This window comes from Myotis yumanensis, unplaced genomic scaffold (genome assembly GCF_028538775.1).
Source record: "Myotis yumanensis isolate MYYU_CA2020_CCGP unplaced genomic scaffold, mMyoYum1.0.hap1 SCAF_16, whole genome shotgun sequence".
In the NCBI taxonomy this organism is placed as follows: domain Eukaryota; kingdom Metazoa; phylum Chordata; class Mammalia; order Chiroptera; family Vespertilionidae; genus Myotis; species Myotis yumanensis.
In genome coordinates this window covers 46,090,427-46,112,403 of record NW_027223767.1, presented here as the reverse complement: position 1 = coordinate 46,112,403, position 21,977 = coordinate 46,090,427, and the positions used below count along the sequence as shown (strand labels likewise).

General features: G+C 61.7%; 3 protein-coding genes across 3 annotated transcripts; 2 read left to right on the top strand and 1 right to left on the bottom strand.

Annotated features, from left to right (window-relative positions):
- Window positions 1–5,194: 5,194 nt before the first annotated feature.
- On the bottom strand, window positions 5,195–5,731 carry LOC138995046 (large ribosomal subunit protein eL43-like). Its single transcript, XM_070395409.1, has 2 exons — window positions 5,720–5,731; window positions 5,195–5,541 (listed from the first exon to the last, which is right to left on the bottom strand). The coding sequence occupies exons 1-2, from the start codon at window positions 5,729–5,731 to the stop codon at window positions 5,260–5,262; spliced, it is 294 nt and encodes a 97-aa protein (XP_070251510.1). The 3' UTR covers window positions 5,195–5,259.
- Window positions 5,732–6,950: 1,219 nt separating this feature from the next.
- Window positions 6,951–14,000, top strand: LOC138994838 (keratin, type I cytoskeletal 42-like). The gene is given in 9 exon segments (XM_070395032.1): window positions 6,951–7,165; window positions 7,168–7,646; window positions 9,807–9,889; window positions 10,020–10,176; window positions 11,253–11,414; window positions 12,001–12,126; window positions 12,380–12,600; window positions 13,593–13,642; window positions 13,762–14,000. Coding segments are annotated over 9 exon segments (1,530 nt in total). The 5' UTR covers window positions 6,951–7,011; the 3' UTR covers window positions 13,860–14,000.
- A 2,021-nt stretch (window positions 14,001–16,021) lies between these two features.
- On the top strand, window positions 16,022–21,272 carry KRT17 (keratin 17). The gene is made up of 8 exons (XM_070395034.1): window positions 16,022–16,513; window positions 17,569–17,651; window positions 17,998–18,154; window positions 18,673–18,834; window positions 19,462–19,587; window positions 19,679–19,899; window positions 20,000–20,025; window positions 21,056–21,272. Exons 1-8 carry the CDS (start codon window positions 16,073–16,075, stop codon window positions 21,148–21,150), a joined length of 1,311 nt encoding a protein of 436 aa, XP_070251135.1. The 5' UTR covers window positions 16,022–16,072; the 3' UTR covers window positions 21,151–21,272.
- The last annotated feature ends 705 nt before the right edge of the window (window positions 21,273–21,977 follow it).

Here is a 21,977-nt window from a genome sequence, read left to right as displayed (position 1 = left end):
GTGTGTGTGATCACAGTAGGGGAGTGTGTGTGTGACCACAGTAGGGGAGCGTGAGTGTGATCACAGTAGGGGAGCGTGTGTGTGATCACAGTAGGGGAGCGTGTATGTGATCACAGTAGGGGAGCATGTATGTGATCACAGTAGGGGAGCGTGTGTGTGACCACAGTAGGGGAGTGTGTGTGATCACAGTAGGGGAGTGTGAGTGTGATCACAGTAGGGGAGCGTGTGTGTGATCACAGTAGGGGAGCGTGTGTGTGATCACAGTAGGGGAGCGTGTGTTATCACAGTAGGGGAGCGTGTGTGTGACCACAATAGGGGAGCATGTGTGTGATCACAGTAGGGGAGCGTGTGTTATCACAGTAGGGGAGTGTGAGTGTGATCACAGTAGGGGAGCGTGTGTGTGATCACAGTAGGGGAGTGTGAGTGTGATCACAGTAGGGGAGTGTGTGTTATCACAGTAGGGGAGTGTGTGTTATCACAGTAGGGGAGTGTGAGTGTGATCACAGTAGGGGAGCGTGTGTTATCACAGTAGGGGAGCGTGTGTGTGATCACAGTAGGGGAGTGTGAGTGTGATCACAGTAGGGGAGTGTGTGTTATCACAGTAGGGGAGCGTGTGTTATCACAGTAGGGGAGTGTGAGTGTGATCACAGTAGGGGAGCGTGTGTGTGATCACAATAGGGGAGTGTGTAGGTGATCACAGTAGGGGAGTGTGTAGGTGATCACAGTAGGGGAGCGTGTATGTGATCACAGTAGGGGAGCGTGTATGTGATCACAGTAGGAGAGCATGTGTTTGATCACAGTAGGGGAGTGTGTGTAGGTGATCACAGTAGGGGAGTGTGTAGGTGATCATAGTAGGGGAGCATGTGTGATCACAGTAGGGGAGCGTGTATGATCACAGTAGGGGAGTGTGTGTGATCATAGTAGGGGAGCGTGAGTGTGATCACAGTAGGGGAGTGTGTGTGTGCCCACAATAGGGGAGCATGTATGTGAACACAATAGGGGAGCGTGTAGGTGATCACAGTAGGGGAGCCTGTAGGTGATCACAGTAGGGGAGCGTGTATGTGATCACAGTAGGAGAGCATGTGTTTGATCACAGTAGGGGAGTGTGTGTAGGTGATCACAGTAGGGGAGTGTGTAGGTGATCATAGTAGGGGAGCGTGTGTGATCACAGTAGGGGAGCATGTGTGTGATCACAGTAGGGGAGCGTGTATGTGATCACAGTAGGGGAGCGTGTGTGTGATCACAGTAGGGGAGCGTGTGTGTGATCACAGTAGGGGAGTGTGTGTGTGATCATAGTAGGGGAGTGTGTAGGTGATCACAGTAGGGGAGCGTGTGTGTGATCACAGTAGGTGGTAAAGGTGAGGAGCTGTGGTACCTCCCCTGACAAAATCTGGCTGGGGAAAGGGTTCCACACCTGAAATGTTAAAAAGCCCCCAGGGCCGGGGTCCTGAGGCAGAGGGCCCTTGCTTCTGGCCCGGGGGTTGGGGTAGTTTCCAAGGAGGAGGCAGGACTTGATGGGAGGAGCTGGCTGGGGGCAGGGATGAGGCCAGGTCTCTGCACAGGTGTGCTCCTGCTCCGTCCTCCTGTCCTGCCCTGGAAAGGACGGACGTCCTCCCTTCCTGTATAGATGTCCTGAGAGGAGAACACTGGGTTAGCAGGCCCCCTCTGCCCCCTGGTGCCTGCATGGGTCCTCCATCCGTAGTCCTCCTGGCCTGGTCCTCCTCCCTGATCGTCCCTCTGCTGATCCTGCCCCCAGATCCTCCCTACTCTGATTCTTAACCCTCCTCCATTCCTCCCTGCACCCCCACACCTCAATCCTCCTCCCTTGTTGGTCAGGCATGTGGGACACAGAGTGGTGGGCTGGGTGGTCAGCACCGAGACAAAGAACCAAGTTCTGTGAAGTGAAGGAAGGAGACAAGCCATGCTCAGAATATGTGGGGTTCCCCCAGGGAGACACACCCACCCAAAGCCAGTTCCCAGGCTGGGGGTAGACATAGCTGCTACCTTGAGGAAGTGTCTAAACTGAGAGGAGAGCTTCCGGCATGGCTCAGGGGTTGAGCATCAACCTAGGAACCAGGAGATCATGGTTCGATTCCCAGTCAGGGCACATGCCCGGGTTGCAGGCCCAATCCCCAGTAGGGGGCATGCAGGAGGCAGCCGATCAATGATTCTTGTCATTGATGTTTCTCTCTCTCTCTCGCATCTTCTCTGAAATCAATAAAAATAAATAAATAAAAATAAACTGAAAGGAGAGACAAAGCCCCTCTCTTGGGGAACCTGGGCCACGCCTGTCCCTGGAGGAAGTTTCCAGCATCGTAGAGCGGGCACCAATGAGTGTGGGTTAATAGGAACAACAAGCATAGAAGGGCACAGAAGGCCAAGAACTGGGCCCTGGGAGGCTGGGGTCTGGATGGAGCCCAGAACTGCCCCAGGCCCTCAGGGCACAGTGAGGAAGGGGTGAGCCCCAGGTCTGAAGGGGGGCCTGACTGAGCTTTCCTCTCATCTCCCCCAAACCTCCCTCAGGCTGAGGTGGGGAAGGGGGGTGAGGGGGAAGGGGGAGGGGAGAGTTGGAGAGAAGGGGGAGAGGGAGGGAAGGGCAGGGGGAGAAGGCAGCTCTGGGGGGGTGGAGTATTCCAGCCCATGGGAGGCCCAAAGAGGTCCCACATGTGCCTCGGCCAGGCCCAGGGTCCCCTTCCCAGACTTCCTCCCCACCCCTCCCTTCTGGTCTGGCCCTCCCTTCTCCCCTTGCCCTCCCCTGCCCTGGGTCCCATGGGGGCACTCAGGCCTCCGGATCCTTTCTGGGGAGGGGCCTTGGGCAATGACGTCACTGCTTGGAAGGGCGAGGTGTCAGCAGGTGTCTGTATCCTGTGTCTTGGGTTCAACCTAGATGGATGGTTCCTGGAAACCCGTCAGGGCGGGGCTGAGTCTGCTTGTCACTGAGCACCCGTGACAGGATCCCTGGGGGACCCTTGCTTCTCACTCTCCTCGCTGGGAGGAGGCTCCCAGAGCCCCAGGAAAGTTCCCCATCTCCCACCGCCCCCAGGAGGCAGAGGGTGGGGCCCCCAGTGGGAGCTACACATAAATCGTTAGTGGGTGGACCTGGGCGGGCAGGCCGGGCCTTAGGAGGAGGCTGAGGAAACAGAATGGAGGAGGAAGAGGATCCCGCCCGGCGGGTGTGGCTGGGGAGGGTGCACTTCCGAGGGCATGCCTGGCCCTGTGGGAGTGCTTCAGGGGTGAGGTAAGGGGTGGGGGGTGGGGGGGCCTGTGAGCTCCTGGTGGCCCTGCCTAGCCATCCCAGGGTCCAGGGAAAGGAGCTGGCAGGCCCCCTAGTGGCAGGGGTCTGGGGGTGGAGGGAGGGTCTTTGAGATCCCTGAGGAATTTGGGGTTCTCTTCTCACTAACCAAACAAGGCCCCAGCTGGGAGCCCCTCCCACTTGCCTGGCCTCACCTGACGGGACCACACGCTCCCTTCCTGGGTCCCTGTCTTCATCCCAGTGCACGGCCCGGGCTCATGACCCCAGCGATTCACCGAGCTCCTACAGAGCACCTGCTGCTCCCAGCTGTGGGTGGGGGTGGGGGTGGGGGTGGGGCGGGCATTAACCATGGGGTGACAGTTTATGGGTGGGGTCCTGTAGGAGCCAGGGTCAGCTGGGCAGCTATGGTTGGGCTCCATCAACATCAATAGGCCCTTATGGAACATCAGCTGTGTCCTGGGGCCCTCAGGTCACCTAGACCTTGTGCCCCCATCACCATCAAAAAAGCCTGGGGGTCCCAGGGACCCTCCCGCAGCACCTGGTCCTGTCCCAGTGCCCCCTGTAAGCAACCCCCGGAGAGGAGACTCGGGACCTGAGTTAGTCCAGCCTTGGGCTGGTGTGAGGTCCCTGGGGGATGCTGGGAGCCATTCCCTGGGGCCTCCTCTTCTTGTCCCCTCCCCCCATGTGCTGAATTCCCAGAAGCCTCTGGGGCTGGATCTCGGCCGCCTTTCCCTCTCATCCTCTAAGTGGGCCAAGATGCTGACGACGGTGGAGGCTGCGGGCCACGCGCTGCCCCGGCTGCCAGGGGCCTCTCCCTGCTGGGGGTGGAGGACAGGCCCGGGCAGGAGGCATGGAGGCTGAGAGGCCCTCTCTGGCTCCTGCCAGGCCTTCCTCCCCGGCAGCGAGCGTGGGAGCTGCTTGGGCCCTGGGTCCAGGCCTGGCGCTGCGGCGAATGCCCGGGTCAAGCACCCTGAGCCTGTTCCCTCCCAGGGAGCGCTGATGGGCAGAGCTGGTGAGGGCTGGCCCTGGGCTGTGAGGGAGGCATGGCTGGCCTCCTTGGGCCCGCCGGAGATGGCCGCACACTGGGGGGGTGGGGTGGGGGGAGGATGGCGAGTGGCCTTCCTGGGGTCTGACCCTGCCCTTTCACCTGGGGAGAGGGACTGTGAGGGGGCCTGTCCTTCAGCACTCGGGGCCTTTCTGCCAGAGGGGGCTCCGCAGAGCCGGGCAAAGGGCCCGAGAGTCACTGGTGGCAGGGAAACTGAGGCCCAGTCCTGGGCACGCAGCCTGACGCCAGGGCGAGGGAGCTGGAGAGGGGCGCGTGGTGGCGATGGGGCCGAGGGCGTGGTGATTTTGAAGGGAGGGGAAAGGTGGACAGATTCTTTGCCCCTTTATTTAAAAAAGAAATGATTTTAGAGAGAAAGGGAGAGGGAGAGAGACACATTGATCGGCTGTCTCCTACACTGGGGATCAAGCCGGAAACCTGGGCATGTGGCCTGGCCCGGAATTGAACCGGCGACCTCTTGGTGCCTGGGTCGACACTCGACCATTGAGCCACACCGGCCAGGCTCTCTGCCCCTTTAAACTGAGCCTCAAGGCTAAGGTCTTGGGGCTTCGGTGGTGGGCTCCAGGGAGAGGCACAGTTGGTGCCTCACGGCCCGGCCCCTCCCCAGGTCCCTGCTCTGCTCGGGGTGCAGTGCTGGAAGGTGGGGATCCCTCTGTGAGGGAGTGAGGCCTGCCTGGGGGGAGGGGAGGGAGCAGTCAGCCCTGGGGGGGAGGGGTGTCTGGGGGGGTCTTTCTTCACTGCATGTCCTCCTGTGCGAGGGTGACCCGCGGGGGCAAGGCCTGCGGCTGGCGCACCGAGGTGACCTCGGGTTCTGCTGGTTCCCTCTCTCCCCTGAGACAGTGTTGGAGGGCCAGGGAGTCCTTCCTTTTTTGTTTTTGTTTTGTTTTGTTATATAAATTAACCCATTTATTATAGGCTCGCAATGTTTCAAACTGTGGAGCTTCTACTGGTCTTTCAATTCCTTCCGTCTTCTGATGGCTGACTTTACTGTGACGGCAGAAGTGGTGCTGTAGGTCCAGGCACCGCCAGCGACGGTTTTCATGCAGGAGCCACAGAGCCTGGTCCCCACGGCTCGCCTCTTCATCCTGGTTTTGCCACAGAAGGAGCAGGTGTACTTGGCCTGCTGGCTGATTTCAATTTTCTTCACCATTTTCCCGAGGGAGGCGCCATCACGGGTCCCGTATTTACCGATGATTCCGACCTTCTTGATGCATTGAGCCTTGTCCTTTTTTTAAAAAAAATATGTTTTTATTGATTTCAGAGAGGAAGGAAGAGGGAGAGAGAGATAGAAACATCAATGATGAGAGAGAATTATTGATCGGCTGCCTCCTGCACGCCCCCTACTGGGCACGGAGCCCACAACCTGGACATGTGCCCTGACTGATGGGGAATCGAACTGTGACCTCCTGGTTCATAGGTCGATGCTCAACCACTGAGCCACGCTGGCCGGGCCAGGAAGTCCTCCTTGATGTATCATGGAGCAACCCTAGTGGCCTGACCTTGGCTTTGAGCCCCTTCCCTCCACCCCCCAGCCACCCTCAGAACCTCAGACTTCTTAGGCAGGGCGGAAGCAGGACAAGATTGGGGTTCGTCCGTTCTCTCCCGGAGAGCACGCGCTGTCCCCGCTCTTCAAGCCAGGAAACACCGTGGGTAAGAGGCCACCCACTCTCTATGCAGAAAGCCTTTCCAGCAGTCGAGTCTCATCAGAGGAGCTCCAGCTGCACGGAAACCCTGCCTCCCTCCCGCCCTGTCCCTGTGTGTGGCGGAGCGCCCAGGCCACCCGCAAGCTTCCCGGGGGACCAGGCTCGCCCGCCCCTGCCCAGCCCGCGAGCCCTGGCCTTCCCTGGAAGCTCCCCATGCAGACAGGCCCCGTGACGCCAGCGCCCTGGCAGGGCCTAAATCATTAGCGCCGCCGAGATTAGGCTGGTAATCGCCTTGTCGGCAGCCGGTGGTGGGTGTCAGCCGCCAGGATGTGGGATCCTGCTGCTCCCTCGCAGGGCAGGGCGCAGGGGCAGGGCCCACGGAGGGACCCTGCTTCTCCCCCTCATGCCTCCTAGCGGGGGCGGGGCCGGGAATGGCTTTTCTCAGGTACTGGGGAGGGGAGGGGATGAGCAGTGGTCACCCTAACCCTCCTCTGCAGAGTCCTCCAGAGACGGGGTGATGGGCATTATCCTCATTTTACCAAGGAGGAAGCTGAGGCCCATGACCTGACCTCCTATCACACTTGATCCAAAGCTCCCAGAGGCCAGCAATGTGTCTGTTCCCCTTAGGTAAGGGGCTCCCCAGGCCAGGCCACAGACTTGGGAGGACCCCAAGAGATCTGGGGGCTCCCCAGGTCAGAGGGGGATTCGCCCTCTCAGCCTGAGGGGCTCCTTAGGGCCCTTGGACCTGGGCGAGGGTGTCCCCCCAAGTCTCTCACTGTATCCTAGGGACCAGGAATGCTGGGTGGGGGGCCGGGGCAGCCCCGGGGTTCAGGCCTGTGGAGCCTTGTTCGGGCCTTTTCTGGCTCCCTGGGCTGGGTTCTCCAGCTCCCCCCAGAATGAGCTCAGAGGCCTAATTGCTGCTGCGGATGCAGGATCACCCTAGCCTGGGGCTGCGGCTCCAACGCCACCTTTGTTTGTGAACAATGGGCTCCTAAGAGGCCGGGGCCCAGGCCAGGCTCGGGCAGGAGAGGGGCCTGGGGGGTGCACTCAGCATGTCCAGCCTGAGCCCCAGGCCCTGGGCGGCTGATACAGAAGGAAATTACCGGGCTGGGGTTCTGGCTCTGACTTCAAGGGCCAGGGGCCCAGCCCCCCACAGCCCGGCTATAAAGGGCTGCCCAGGGTCTCTGTCCAGACCAGACTCTGCTCCTGGCCAGGGGACACCATGGCTGCCACCACCACCAGCTTCCGCCAGTTCTCCACCTCCGGCTCTATCAAGGGCCTGGGCATGCCCACCGGGGGTTTCTCTCGGGTGTCCACGGTCCGCGTCGGGGGCGCCTGCCGAGCCCCCAGCCTCCTGGGAGCCGGGAGCTGTGGCAACATGTCGGTCAATTCGTCCCGCTTCATGGCGGGCATGGGGGGTGGCTACAGCGGGGGCTACTCCTGCAACCTGGGCGGGGGCTACGGCTCCAGCTACAGTGTGTCGGACGCCCTGCTGGGGGGCGGCGAGAAGGAGACCATGCAGAACCTCAACGACCGCCTGGCCTCCTACCTGGACAAGGTGCGCGCCCTGGAGGAGGCCAACGCCGACCTGGAGGTGAAGATCCGAGACTGGTACAAGAAGCAGGGCCCCGAGCCTGCCCGGGACTACAGCCACTACTTCAAGGTCATCGAGGAGCTGAAGAGCAAGGTGCGTGGACCAGGCAGCTCCCTGCCCTCTGCCCTTAGTACCTGCTTCTGACTCATCCCATCCCAGCTGAGCGAACATTCCTATCTTAGGTCTCCATCATTCATTCATTCACTCCCTGGACTCAGGCCTGGAGGACACCCCATGCAGGGAGGTTGTTTGGAGTTCTCTCTTTCTGAGGGGGGCGGTGCATGTTGGGGTGGTGATGGAGGAGCAGCAGGGTGGGGGGCTCAGAATGTCGAAGGCAGCAGACGGCATCCCAGGTATAGAGGATGGCGTAGGCAAAGGCACAGAGGCGGGGGAGAGGTAGGTGTTGGCTGCTGAGGGATGGAATGTGAGCAGGGAGGCGTCAGAGCCTTTCCCCTCTGGCTCTGCCTGCCTCACCTCCTCCAGGCAGTCCTCCTGGATCGATGGCACTTGCCTCTTCCCCCCAGATCTTGGGGTTCCTTCAACACGTTGAGGTTCAGTCTATGCCCTGCTCATTGTGCGGATCTCACTGAGGTTGGCAGGTACTCACGGCTGCCTTTGTTGTGGGTCCCTCTGGGGCTTCCTGAGGGCAGAGCCCGCATCTCTCTTGGCAGATTAGGGGGGTGGGTCCTGAAGGAAGGAGCTGTGTCTTTCCTCTCAGACTGGAAACTTCAGGGAAGGGATTTCTCTTAGTCTGATGGAGTCCTCCCTCCCTCTCTCTCCCTCTCTCCCTCTAAGAACATGGCCTTGGCATTCTGTGGACGTGGCACTTGGGTTTTCTGCACAAACCCGCCCCTGCAGGGTCCTCGTGTTGCAACCCCAGAGGCAGCAGGGAGGTCAATGAGAGCCAGAGAGCCAGGCTCAGCTCGAGGGCAGCAGGGGTGCAGCCTGGCTGGCGCCCGCGGTCAGACTTGCTCCATTTCCTGGTGGAGAACCAGGCGTGGTGCTGCCTTTTGGGGGCTTTGTGGGTTCCTGCCTGGGACCTGCGCCAGGCGGGGAATTCCTGCAGCTGTTCCCTGGCAGCAGCGCTCCTGGGAGAGCCAGATCAGATACAGGGCTTGGTCTGGGCAGCGGGGCGCCCAGGGGAGCCCTGGTGAGTCAGTGTGTTCCCCAATCCATTCGGGGTCGGCCAGCTCCTCACCATCAACCCCAGTGAACCCCGCACCAGGCCTCCCCCCTCTGAGTCACTGTGCCCCTCAGGGGTTTTGGCAATGGCCCCGGCCCCTCTCCGGACCCAATCAGCATTCTGAGCGGGGAGGAGAGTGGGACGAGCCCACGGAGGCCCTGGGGTGGCTAGCAAACTGGCCCCGGCTCAGTCTGGAAACCTGGGGCCTGACCTACTGCCGAAGCTTCCCTCTCTTACACCTTCTACACTTCAGCCCTCAGCTTCCAAAAATTCCAAATTCCACCCCGCTAATCTGCTCCGTCTGGGCCTCGCTCGCCCCACCAACTCCATGGGTCTTGACTGGAGTTTCTCTTGGGCATTTCTCACAACAACAATGACAGCAGCAGTAATAATAACGAACCTTCTGCTCCTTCCTGAGTCTCCCCTGTTCTCATTTAAGCCTCCTGATGACCCAGTGGGAAAGGAAAACTTTGCCCTAGGTTTGCGGTGGGGCCAGTGGTAACCTCACTAATTAATTAATCACCTAATTAAACGAGGGTTTCCTCAGGGCCAACTCTGGCCCAGGTACTGTGCCCAGAGCTGGGGAAGGAGACAGACGTGGCCTTGTCCCCTGAATCTCAGAGTTCATGGGAGGAGGAAAGAATTTAAAAAGTCATGGAAAAATCACACTCGGGGGAAGTGCTGTGAAAGAGAGAGGGGCAGGGAGGAGGTCTGTCCAGAAGGAGGGACCCTGGTGAGGAACTGATGAGAGCTTCCTGGAGGAGGTGGCAACTGAGTCTAGAGGTGAAGTTCATTGGGAAAGAGGGAGCCAGGTCCAGGTGGCTTGGGCAGTGACCCCATGGTTGTTGAGGGGGTATATGTGGGTCCCCTGGCATCATGGTTACCTATGCCTGGGCACAGTGCCCCTACCACTCAGTGAGTCCCCCAGCCGGGTCCTCAGAGGAGGACACCACACCACAGGGACCCTCCTTCACTCGGCACACTCTCCAAAGAGCTGCGAGAGGGGTGCAGCGTCTTCCCGGGGCTGCTGAGGGTGCTTGCTCACGGAGCCCATCATCGCTCTCCCCCAGATCCTGGCCGCCACCATCGACAATGCCAGCCTGGTGCTGCAGATCGACAACGCCCGCCTGGCGGCCGATGACTTCCGCACCAAGTGAGTCTGGGCCTCCGGGGCTGCTGGCGGTGGGTCCAGCTCTGCACCTCACCGGGCCCTCTGTGTGCACGAGGTGGGGGAGGGGTGGGGGCTGGTGGGCCTCCATGGCTCATGCCTCCACCCCTCTCAGGTATGAGATGGAGCTGAACCTGCGCATGAGCGTGGAGGGCGACACCAACGGCCTGCGCCGGGTGCTGGACGAGCTGACCCTGGCCAGGGCCGACCTGGAGATGCAGATCGAGAACCTGAAGGAGGAGCTGGCCTACCTGCGGAAGAACCACGAGGAGGTGAGGCCAGCGGGGGAGTGACCGCAGGAGAAACTCGCCTGGGGACAAGCAAGGCTGGGGCCTCCCTATCTGCCTGGGCCGGGGCCCTGCTCTGCACCCAGCGTCCATCCAGGGTGGGTGCCTGGCCCTGACCTGGGTGACCCTCGGAGGGCCCTGGGGGAGGCCTGGAGGGCCCTCTGCCCACCAAGATACTTTCCATGTCCCCGAAGGCACGGCTCACTGTGTGGTGGCAGTTAACGATCTAATGAGATCGCAGTCGAAGAACAGGCACGCTGATTACTACAATTAATTACAGTGGTGATAGTCATCTTCCCAGCACATACAGTGATTCACAGCATGGTCTCAGCTGACACCAACCAGCGCTGCGAGAAGGGTGCGAGTTCTCCCCTTTACCAGTGAAGAAACGGAGGCTCAGAGAGGTTGAGGGATTTAGCCAAGGCTGCACAGGCATCTTCCCTCCAATCTGTCCCACCCATGTCCACATCCAGGGCCAACTCCACCACTCTGCCACCTCTCCCACCTCCTTTTTCAGAGAACTCTGGATCCCAGGGACCCCAAGACTCAACCCAAGACCCTGTAGGGGGACTAATGAGCCTGTGGCTTCCTTCTCAGCTGACCTCTGGGCCGCCCTGAGCTGGGGGAGCCCGATCCCCGAGTATCAGAAGCCCAGCAAGTGTCTCCAATTGGCTTTGAGGCTGGTTATAGGGGTTGCATTTCCTAACAAGGTCTGGTCCTGGGGCTGCTTTCCCCCTGCTGTGCCGCATGGCCGGCTGTGGGTGACAAGGGTGGTGAGCTTGTCCTGGCTCGTGCCCTCTCATGACAGAGAGTTGCGGATGGACACACAGCATACACTGGGGATGGGTCCTGAGTGTGTGTTGGGGAAGATGTTTGATATCCACAGCCCTGCACATTGGAGCCATGACCTCTGCCTCCACCTTCAGGGCGAGGAGCTGCTGGCGTGTCTGCGTCTGTCTGTCTGTCTGTCATTGACACCTGTGTCCCCAGGTGGAGAAGGCCGGCCACAGGCTCTCTCCCCAGGTGGCCCTGGGTGAGTGCCTGCTCTCCTCTCTGCCCAGGAAATGAACGCCCTGCGAGGCCAGGTGGGCGGGGACGTCAGCGTGGAGATGGACGCCGCCCCCGGCGTGGACCTGAGCCGCATCCTGAATGAGATGCGCGACCAGTACGAGAAGATAGCGGAGAAGAACCGCAAGGAAGCCGAGGACTGGTTCTTCACCAAGGTGGGTGGCCCGCGTGAGCAGGTGTGCGCGCACCTGTGCGTGCATGTGTGGAGTGCGGAGTGTGGGCCGGAGAACGTGTAGCCGCACAGACTGTGCCATCTGGAAGGGCCTTTGGAAACCAGTTGGACCAACCCTCAAGTTTAGGCGCTGATTGTGAGGCCCGGAGAGGCCCCAGGCTCACACCACCCTCGGGTGCGGCCTGGGGAACCAGGTCTCCCCCGCAGCGAGGGCTCCTCCCGCACAGGCCTTTGTAGGCATGTGTGTGTTTGGATACATAACTCAGACCCTTAGAAGACACACGGAACAGGCACAGAAAGATAAAACCCAGGCCTGTCTGGCCAATGTCGCAGCTCCCTGAGCAGCAACTAATGTAGATGCCCGCAAAGCAGGGCGAATCCCGCTGAGGGCCCATGTGGGCACCCAGGGTGTCTGTGTGCACCCCTGTGGGCACCGAGGGTTGGGGCCCCACAGAGGCCAGCGAAGTGCTGGCGGAGCAAGTCTGGGAGGTCAGGGCTCAGGGGTGGCCCCTGCCCCCGGCCCCATGTCCATAAGCCTCCTCAAGCCCCCACGGCCCACCTGCTTCCAGACCGAGGAGCTGAACCGCGAGGTGGCCACCAACACCGAGGCCCTGCAGAGCCACAGGACGGAGATCTCCGAGCTCCGCCGCTCCGTGCAGAACCTGGAGATTGAGCTGCAGTCCCAGCTCAGCATGGTAGGGCCTCCGTCCCGCCCCTGCCCTCCCTGCCTCCCTGCCTCCTCCCTGCCATCCCAGGGCTACCTCCACTCGGAGAACCAGATTCCCTCACAAATGTCACTTCACCCAGTGACATGGCCCCTCGCTGCCCCAGTTACCACCCCGCCTAGTTACTGGCTGCACCCACAACCCCCCCCACGGTGGGCTCCTCCTCTGGGTGGGGAAGGGTCCCGCCTCGGTCTTATCCATCCGCCTGCGCTTTGGCCCACAGAAAGCATCGCTGGAGGGCAGCCTTGCGGAGACCGAGGCGCGCTACGGGGCGCAGCTGGCCCAGCTGCAGGGGCTTATCGGCAGCATCGAGCAGCAGCTGGGCGAGCTCCGCTGTGACATGGAGCGTCAGAACCACGAGTACCAGGTGCTGCTGGACGTGAAGACGCGGCTGGAGCAGGAGATCGCCACCTACCGCCGCCTGCTGGAGGGCGAGGACGCCCAGTGAGTGGGGGCACCTGGGCACATGCTTCGCCCAGGGAGGGGCGATTGAGCTGCAGGGGCAGCCCCGGCAAAGGCCAGGAGGAGGTGTGGAGGCTTGCAGGGGGCGACACGGAGACCGCTGGCTGTGAGGAGCACTGACGGCCACCTAGAGCCAGCGGACTGGGTGGTGTAGGCATGCGGGTGCCAGGGAGGGCCTTTGCACAGGACGGGTATGATCGAGAGGCCTCAGAGCCTTCACTCTGGCTGCAGACGGAGAGCTGCATCAGCGAGGCCAGGGGGCACGGGGACCTGCCTGGAGGCTGGAGCAGGGAGTCGGGCCGCCTGCTGGGAGGAAGGGGCAGGGGCAGGGGCAGGGTCAGGGGCGGGGGCAGGGAAAGGCCTGGGCGTGGGGCGAGTGTGGCTCACAGCAGGACTCAGTCAGTGCAGAGTGAGCACGCGAAGGCCTGGGTAAGGATGAGCCTGGGTTTCTGGTTCCCATGACTTGTGGTTGGACACGCCATTACCCAGGATGGGATGAGGACCAGGGCGGTTTGGAGTTGGGAAGGTGGATGGGGCCCTACTGTAAAGGGGCTGAGACCGTCCTGGAGTCTCCATGCTTAGTCAGGTGCTCCAGCGTTTCTGTATCCTGAAGATGGTGAAGTCCCCCTATAGTCTAACCACAGTCTCTCTTGCTTTAATCGAGACTATTTGTGGGGCCCTTCTAGATACAGAAAAACGTGCTCAGCTTCTCCTTGTACATCCCTGGCTAGCTGCCAAGGGCCTCTGGGCCTCTGTTGGGGTGGCCCCTTTCCATACTCCTGCCCACTGGGCCTGTGCCCTTTGACCCTTGTGGTTGCCATTCTTTTCCGTGCACTCCCAGCTGGGATTCCTCTTTGGTTTTCTGGGACCTCTCTCCCCTCACCCTGGCGCTCCCCAGCTGCTTCTCCTCCCGGGGGACAGGGCTCCCAGCATCATCACCCCTGGGTTGACAGGTCCCCTCTCCCTCCCTGCAGCCTGGCCAACCAGTACTCCTCATTCCTGGCCTCGCAGCCCACGCGGGAAGGTAAGCGTCTGCCCCGTCCTGCCCAGGGGAGGCGGGCGAGTCGGAGGACCCTTCTGTGTGGGAGATGGGGGAGGGGCTCCGGGCTGAGGTTCCCTGCCCCTCCCCGCTTCCCTCTGCAGCCACGGTGACCAGCCGCCAGGTGCGCACCATCGTGGAGGAGGTCCAGGATGGCAAGGTGGTCACCTCCCGGGAGCAGGTCCACCGCTCTACCCACTGAGCCCTTCCCACTTGCAACAGCCCAGCCTCGAGGGTCACGGGGCAGCCTTCGCCTCCAGCCCCCAGCATGCTACTGCTGAGCCCCAGGCGCCCATCGGGCCGCTGCCCGAGAGCTGTTGCCTTTCTGTATCTGCTTCCCAAAGCCCTCGCAGGGGCGCCTCCCGAATTGGCCCCAGTGACCACTATTAAAGCTTGGCCTGAAGTTCAATGCCTTCTGGGGTCCAGTGTGGTCATTGGAGTGGGGTGGTGTGGGCTGAGGGACTGGGGGAGGAGGAGAGTCTGTTAAATTTTGGGGTGGTGGCTCAGTGGTTGAGTATCCACCTGTGAACCAGGAGGTCGTGGTTCGATTCTGGTCAGGGCACATGCCCAGGTTGCTGCCTCGATCCCCAGTGTGAGGCGTGCAGGAGGCAGCCCATCAGTGATTCTCTCTCATCATTGATGCTTCTATCTCTCCCTCTCCCATCCTCTCTGAAATCAATGAAAATATATTTTAAAAATTTGGGGGGGTGGTGCTTGTCACCTGCCAACCAGATCTACCCACCTCAACCAGGCCTGGGGCTCCTGGAAGGACAAGAGGGAAGGAGGCAGGAGGACCTCTGGCTCAGGGATGGGACAGCCCCACAAGCTGGGACTGTGTCTGAGAAGCAGCCCTTGGGGTCGCCATTGCCTGTGCTGGCCCCTGGGAGGGCCCCAAGGGCTCCCAGGGAGCTGTGTCTATTATAGACGCTCCTGCCTTCACCTCCGTCTGGGGGAGAGAGGCGGGGCAGGGCTTCCTGAAGGGTGGTCCGGGACATGGATGGGTGAGAGGAGGTGGCAGCGGCAGAGCCGGGAAACCAGACCGGCTCTGCCCAGCTCGGGGGTGTGTGTCGGGCGGGGTGACCGCTGTGTAAGTGAGCGTGGGGGGCTGTCTTGTTTGCTTTGGTGCTTGGCAGCTGCCGGGCTATTGGGGAATCTCTGTCGGCTGCTGATGGGGGCTGTCCAGGCCTGCCTGGGAAGTGGAAGCCATCGGCAGCCTGAGACACGACCACATTCCGCCCAGCCTGTCTGCCGGTGCGCTGGGACCCAGGCCGGGCCTGGGGTGGTGGCAGGGCAGGGGAGCGCTGTAGGGCAGCTCAGGGTCCATCCCGAAGGGCCATGTCAGGGGAAGGACCTGTATGGGGGGACTGGCTGGGAGGGTCTCAGGAATGCGAAGGTGCATGCCCTCACCTTACCCTGAGGCCTCTTGGGGTGTAGGAGGGCTAGGGAGGTGGAAGGGGGCCTGGCCGTCGGTTCTCCTAGTTCCCTTTTACCACGAGGCTCTCCCCCCTGTGATCATGTCCCCATCTGGTAGCTAAGCTCCTCTTTGGCCCCCTGTTAGGGAGTCCCGGGGTTGGGGCAGGTCAGAACACTGGCCAGATGGACTTGTAGCCCCTAGGAGTGCTCCCCTGGGGTCAGGGCTGGGCAGAGGGGGGCAGTGTGCCTGGTCTGTTGGGGAGGGGCCTGGAGCTGTGGGATGAGGAGTGAAACACTGCCAGCCCAGTTCTGCAGGTGTGGGGGGCAGCAGGACACGATCCCCCTCAAGCCCCGGTTTCCTTAGCTATAAAACGGGGTGGTCATCTGAGACCTGACAGCCTGTCTGTGTTGTGAGCGAGCCTGGTGGTTTAGGTCCAGGTGCCAAGCAGGATGGGGGCTCCATCCTCGCGGCCTCCCCAGCCCACGGCCCTGGGCCGGTACGTTGAACATAACCTCAGGCTGGGGGTGGGGGAGCTGCGGGGTTCCCCAACCTTTTCCCTACCAGGCCCAGGGGCCAGGTGGGCTGGCTGGGGTGGCAGCCGCCTGGGAGGGCCTGGGACGGTGACGTCCTGCCTCTCCTCTTCTCCGTATTAGGTCATGGGAAACCGTAGCTCGAGGGCCTGCCTGAATCACAGGTGACGGGCTTAAGAACAGAGACACGCACACGCATATGCAAACACCCAGCATAGGGGTTCGGAGAAATGAGGCAAAGCCCCGGTGGTGGGAGGGGAGGGGGCCCATAGGCACCTGGGAGCTGGCCGCCCGCCAGGGGTGATGAAAGCCCAGGGGAATGGAAAGAGGAGCAAGCCTATTGTCATCGCTGCCCCCGCCCACCACTCAGCCTGTTATAAAGGAGGCAGGCGAGCCCCAGCCACAAAGGCACCTCAGGCTTCTCTCCTCTCTAGTCCTCTCTGTGCCTGCCTGCCACCCGCTGCCACCACCATGACCACCACCATCCGCCAGTTCACCTCCTCCAGCTCCATCAAGGGCTCCTCCGGCCTGGGCGGCTCGTCCCGCACCTCCTGCCGGCTGTCTAGTGGCCTGGGTGCCGGCTCCTGCAGGCTGGGGTCCGCCAGTGGCCTGGGCAGCTCCCTGGGCAGTGCCCTGGGGAGCGGCAGCTACTCCAGCTGCTACAGCTTCGGCCCTGGCAGTGGCTATGGCAGCAGCTTTGGGGGTGTCGACGGGCTGCTGGCGGGAGGCGAGAAGGCCACCATGCAGAACCTCAACGACCGCCTGGCCTCCTACCTGGACAAGGTGCGCGCCCTGGAGGAGGCCAACACGGAGCTGGAGGTGAAGATCCGGGACTGGTACCAGAAGCAGGCCCCGGGGCCCGCCCGCGACTACAGCCACTACTACCACACCATCGAGGACCTGAAGAACAAGGTGGGCGCTGGGGAGGGCTCTGTGGGGACCATGGCTTCTCCCACATCTCCTGCCCAACCTGGAATCCAGCCTGGGGGCTGTCACAGGGCCTCAGGGGGCCCAGGACAGCTTGGCTCCAGCGTGGCCTCTGGGAGCCCACCTTGGAGCTGCTCTGTGGCTCATGTTATTCGTTTTGGGGGGGCAGCAGGCTGGGCCAGGGCCAAGCAGGTCTCAGGGGGCTCCTTCGAGGCTCCGTGTCCTCATCACAGAGCTTCTTGCCACTTCGTGGGTGATAGGATAAGGCGAATGGACACAGCTGGAGGGCTGGGCGGGCTCATGAGTTTGCTGGGCATGTGGGCACCTCTCTCCTCGGAGCCCTAGGGGGTTTGGGGCCATGGTGGGGTCAGGGGTCTGAGTGAGCATCCCATGGCACCTGCTGGGAGGCGGAGACAGGAGAGAGGGGGCGGGGCCTCAGGAGGCCTCTTGCGAGCCTTATTTGGGGATTTTTTCTGGCTTCCCCATCCCTCCTGCTGCTCCCTCAAGAACTGGACCAAGCAAACCCCCTGGGAGGGGGGAGCTGCCCACTGGAGCCCTGGGCCAAGGTTTAGCAGGAGTGGAGACTTCGGATTGGAAAATACTCTTTAGTGAGGACTCTTTTAGCCTCCCTTTTGGGGGAGACTCTCAGGGGCACCATGTCCCCAGCTGTAAAGTGTGGGGGTTGCCCACATCCCCTCTGCTTTCTGGGCTTCTGGGACAGCTTCTGCCGGGAGGCAGCCTCCCTCCCACCTCCGTTCTCGGGCTCCCAGCCTGAGAGCTCCCGGGCTGCCTGCTCTGGGAGTCTGTGTTGAGGAGGTAGGTCCTGGGGGGACAGGAGGCAAGTTTCAGCACATTAGACTCTCGCTGGCATGAATTTTGTCAACAATTACACACAAGAAAGGAGAGAGGCTGGGCGGGAAGGGAGCCGTCCTGAAGAAGGCGGCCCCATCCTGGCCCCCAGCAGGAAGGCCCATCTCAGAAGTCTGGTCTGGGCTGAACCACCCACACCCAGTGATCCGACTCTTCCCCCACCTCCCCAGATCCTCACGGCCACCGTGGACAACGCCAGCATCCTGCTGCAGATCGACAATGCCCGCCTGGCTGCTGATGACTTCCGTACCAAGTGAGCCTTCACCACGGAGCTGGGGAGGCACTGGGGCACCCCTCCCCACCCTGGGACCCCTCGGTTGCTTGTGATACAGGCTAGGAGCTGGGGGTGGGGGAGTCTACCTCTTAGTCCAGGATGCAGCAAATTCTGAAGGTCGTGGGGCTGAGGTGATGGACGAGGAGGCAGGCGGGGTAGGGCCTTGCCCTGCCTGTTCCCAGGGCCTCAGGCTGGACTTTGCTTCCACTCCTCGCCACCATCATTCTTCATAAGCCCATGGAGCCCTGGTGAAAGCAGGGTGCTGGCCAGGACCTGGATCTGCCAATCCCAGTGTCCACATGGAAGTCTCTGGTTCCCTTTGCAGGTTTGAGACGGAGCAGGCCCTGCGGGTGAGCGTGGAGGCCGACATCAACGGCCTGCGCCGGGTGCTGGACGAGCTGACCCTGGCCAGGGCCGACCTGGAGATGCAGATCGAGAACCTGAAGGAGGAGCTGGCCTACCTGAGGAAGAACCACGAGGAGGTGAGGTGGAGGGGGGGCAGGTGCTCCAGGGCTGGCCACCTGACAGGGCTGCCCTGTCTGAGGAGCCCTGATCCCGGGGGTCCAGAGCCAGCATGCAGGCCAGCCTCCTTCCTGTTCCCCTGCATCAGAGGAACCTCCCAGGGGCCCACGAGGCCTCCTCTGTCTTCCCCCCCTTTAACCTCCCTCCCAAGGACAGGGTAGAAGTGAAGAGGTCCCCTTGTTCCAGCCCAAACCCTTGAATCTGGGCCCCATGCAGAAGTTTGGAAATTAGAGGGGGATATTCTGGGGGCACAGGCCCGAGAATGAGATTTTATCTTTGGGGGGAGACACAGAACATACCCTCAGGGTGCCCACAGTCTGATGGGGGAGGCAGAACCCATACAGAGCAGGTGAACAAGTCGTTAGGAGGGTCAGAGGGTGGAGGGCAGGCAGAATGAGGAAGAGCTTGTGTGGGAAGGGCTGGAGTGAGAGACCGCGGCAAGCCCGGATGCCCACACCACAGTCCCCGTCCTCCACAGGAGATGAACTCCCTGCGAGGCCAGGTGGGCGGCGAGATCAACGTGGAGATGGACGCCGCCCCGGGCGTGGACCTGAGCCGCATCTTGTCCGAGATGCGCGACCAGTACGAGAAGATGGCCGAGAAGAACCGCAAGGATGCCGAGGACTGGTTCTTCAGCAAGGTACCAGAGGCCTCTCCCAGCGATGGGGTGCAGGAACCGAGTCCCCACAGCAAGCCCAGGGCCTGGCATCTTGGGGGGCACCCTCTCCTCAGTGAGCCAAGCGCACCCCAGGAGTTCAGGCTCACCCATGGCATCAACGGGCTGGGAGCTCGGCTAAAGCTAGGATCTGGGGGTGGGCGGGGAGCCCCACTCAGGAACACAGCCAGAGGATAAATGCCCCGGGACCCTCCACCTCTCCTGCAAGAAGTCAGGAATGGCACCAGGGGCCTGGCTACCGGTCCTTAGCCGGGGAGGGGAAGGGACCCATTAGGGTTCTCAAGTTTCCTACTCTTGTGCCCTCCACCTGTAGGGATTAAAGATAAAAGTTAACATATTCCCAAGGTTTTGGGACTTTGGGAAGTGGGAAGCTGATGAGAGACACTCCCTGCATAGTTAGGTTTAGGAGGAGGGCCCAGGGGAGGTCAGGAAGGCGGACAAGGTCAGGGGGTTATGGGGTGTGGGGGGGCTCCATGTGCCTGTCTGGGCACCGAATGGGTTCTGGGCTGAGGATATGCAGGGCGTGGTGGTTGTCTGACTTGGAGAAGGGACCCCAGGCTCACCCGGCACCGTCCTGTGTTCTGTCTGCAGACCGAGGAGCTGAACCGAGAGGTGGCCACCAACACGGAGCTGGTGCAGAGCAGCAAGAGCGAGATCTCCGAGCTCCGGCGTACCATGCAGGCCCTGGAGATCGAGCTGCAGTCCCAGCTCAGCATGGTAGGAGTTCGGCCAGGCTGGGGGTGGGCCCCGGGCCCCTCGGGGGGCACTGACCACCCTTTCTGACCCTGTTCCTCCTGCACCCCTGCAGAAAGCATCCCTGGAGGGCAGCCTGGCGGAGACGGAGAACCGCTACTGCGTGCAGCTGTCCCAGATCCAGGGGCTGATCGGGAGCGTGGAGGAGCAGCTGGCCCAGCTGCGCTGCGACATGGAGCAGCAGAACCAGGAGTACAAGATCCTCCTGGACGTGAAGACGCGGCTGGAGCAGGAGATCACCACCTACCGCCGCCTGCTGGAGGGAGAGGACGCCCAGTGAGTGGGGGCCTGGGGCCAGGGCTGTGGGCCTGGGGCTGGGGGCGGGGCTGGAGAGCTCAGACCCACATCTGATCTCCCCTCTCTGTTTTCTTTGCAGCCTGACTCAGTACAAGCCCAAAGAACGTAAGAATCTTGGACCGTGGTCGCTGCGGGCGGGGCAGCACCGGGCAGGCACCCATCTGCACCTTGCTGGGGGAGGGTCCCCCGGAGCTCCAGGAAATGATGGATGATCTTTAGCGGGGGTGGGAGAAGGGACCCATTAGGGTTCAGGACTGATGCTCAGGGGAATCAGACAGGGAGACACTGCCTGGCCCAATGGGGGCAGGGCGGGGAGATGGTCCTTAATCCTGGAGCCTTAGTGTGATGGGGAAAACCTGGTCCTAGCTCTGAAGGCCGTCCTCTGATGGGGAGGCAGGGACAAGGTCTCATGACTTTTGCTCTGAGACCCTGCAGATGAGCAAAAGCAGTCCCGGCTCTAGCCTGGAGGGAGAAAGGGGCTTGGTCCTTGTCCTCCGGATCCCAGGGAACATAACCCCCTAGCGGCTAGGCAGTGGCTGGCAAACTGCAGCTCGCAAGCCACACGTGGCTCTTTGGCCCCTTGAGTGTGGCTCTTCCACAAAATACCGACTTCTGTGCATGGGCCATGAAGTTTCAATTGCACTGTACGTGCGTGCCTGCACGTGGTATTTTGTGGAAGAGCCACACTCAAGGGGCCAGAGAGCAGCATGTGGCTCGCAAGCCGCAGTTTGCCGACCACAGCCCTAGCCTGATGGGGGTGATGGGGACCAGGTGCTGGCCTTGAAGAGCCCCACCCAGGCTGGTAGGGGAGACAGGAGCACAGTCCATGCCCCGGAGGCTGCAGAGAAATGGAGTTAGACCCATGTTGTGGGCACCCCGTCTGCGAGGTGCTGCTCTTGCAGAAGGTCACGTGGGTCAGAATCACCCCACCCACCTGGGGGGCTGGGGCACCAGCAGCGGGACAAGCTGGAAGGGAGGGAGCCGTGAGGGCAGAGGGACAGTGTGGATGTGATGCCGAGGAGCCAGCAGAGGCGTGGACACCGTGGCTGTGGGGGAAAGAGCGTGGTCCTCTCAGGGGTGGGCTGAGCCAGGCTCTCTGGGCCCCTGCCCCCCTCTGAGTGTCTGTCTCCTGCAGCCGTGACCACCCGTCAGGTGCGCACCATTGTGGAAGAGGTGCAGGATGGCAAGGTCATTTCCTCCCGCGAGCAGATCCACCAGACCACCCGCTGAGGACCCTGCTCCCCTGCCCACCCACCCAGGGCCCTCATCAGCCCTGCAGCCTCGACCTCCCCAGCCTGAGCCCTGTGGCTCCCCGTCCCTTTCCCATACCCGCTGCCTGACCAATAAAGCTTGTTGACTCAGACGTGGAATGCCCCCTGATTGTGGCCACTGAGTGGGCCCGAGTGAGGGAGGGGTGAACAGAAGCGGTGGCGGGGGATGGGGCAGGGAGAAGTCCACCGACGCCCACTGTTGTTGACTTAGAGTCTCAGACCAGGGTAAGAGCTTGTCTGTGGTGGTCCCAGGGAAGGTGGTGCAGGCCGGGCCAGACCAGGGTGCGGCCAGTGTATGGGGGGGGGGGGGGGGGGTCTTAGGTGGCCTCTTCGTGTCCTCTAAGTGGGTCTGTGGCCTCGGGCAGTGTCGCTTCCCCTTGCTGAGCCTCATTCTCTCATCCATAAATGGATGAGCAGATTTCAGGTGTGGGAGCCAGAGGCCCACGGGATGTTGCATTCAATTGCTCCTTGAGGTCCCTCCTCGGAGAGGGGTTAGGGGTGGGCCAGGACAGGAATCTGGGTCCTCTTGGGAGAGGCACGGGGGAGGGGAGATGGTTAGGGCCCCCGTTGCCTAAGAGAAAGGAATGTTTCCTTAAATGGTCAGCTGCCACTCTGGGATGGGGTGCTGGGGTGTAGGTTGTCCTGGGGAGCAGGACCATCCTCCCTGGCAGCCTGCGGGTGGGGTGGTGGGAAATGCATCCTGGGGAGGGGCCAGGGCAGCCCCGCGCAGCCACGCCCAGTACCCTCTGGGCCCCGCCCCTTTCAGGGGAGGAGCCGCTGGGGAGG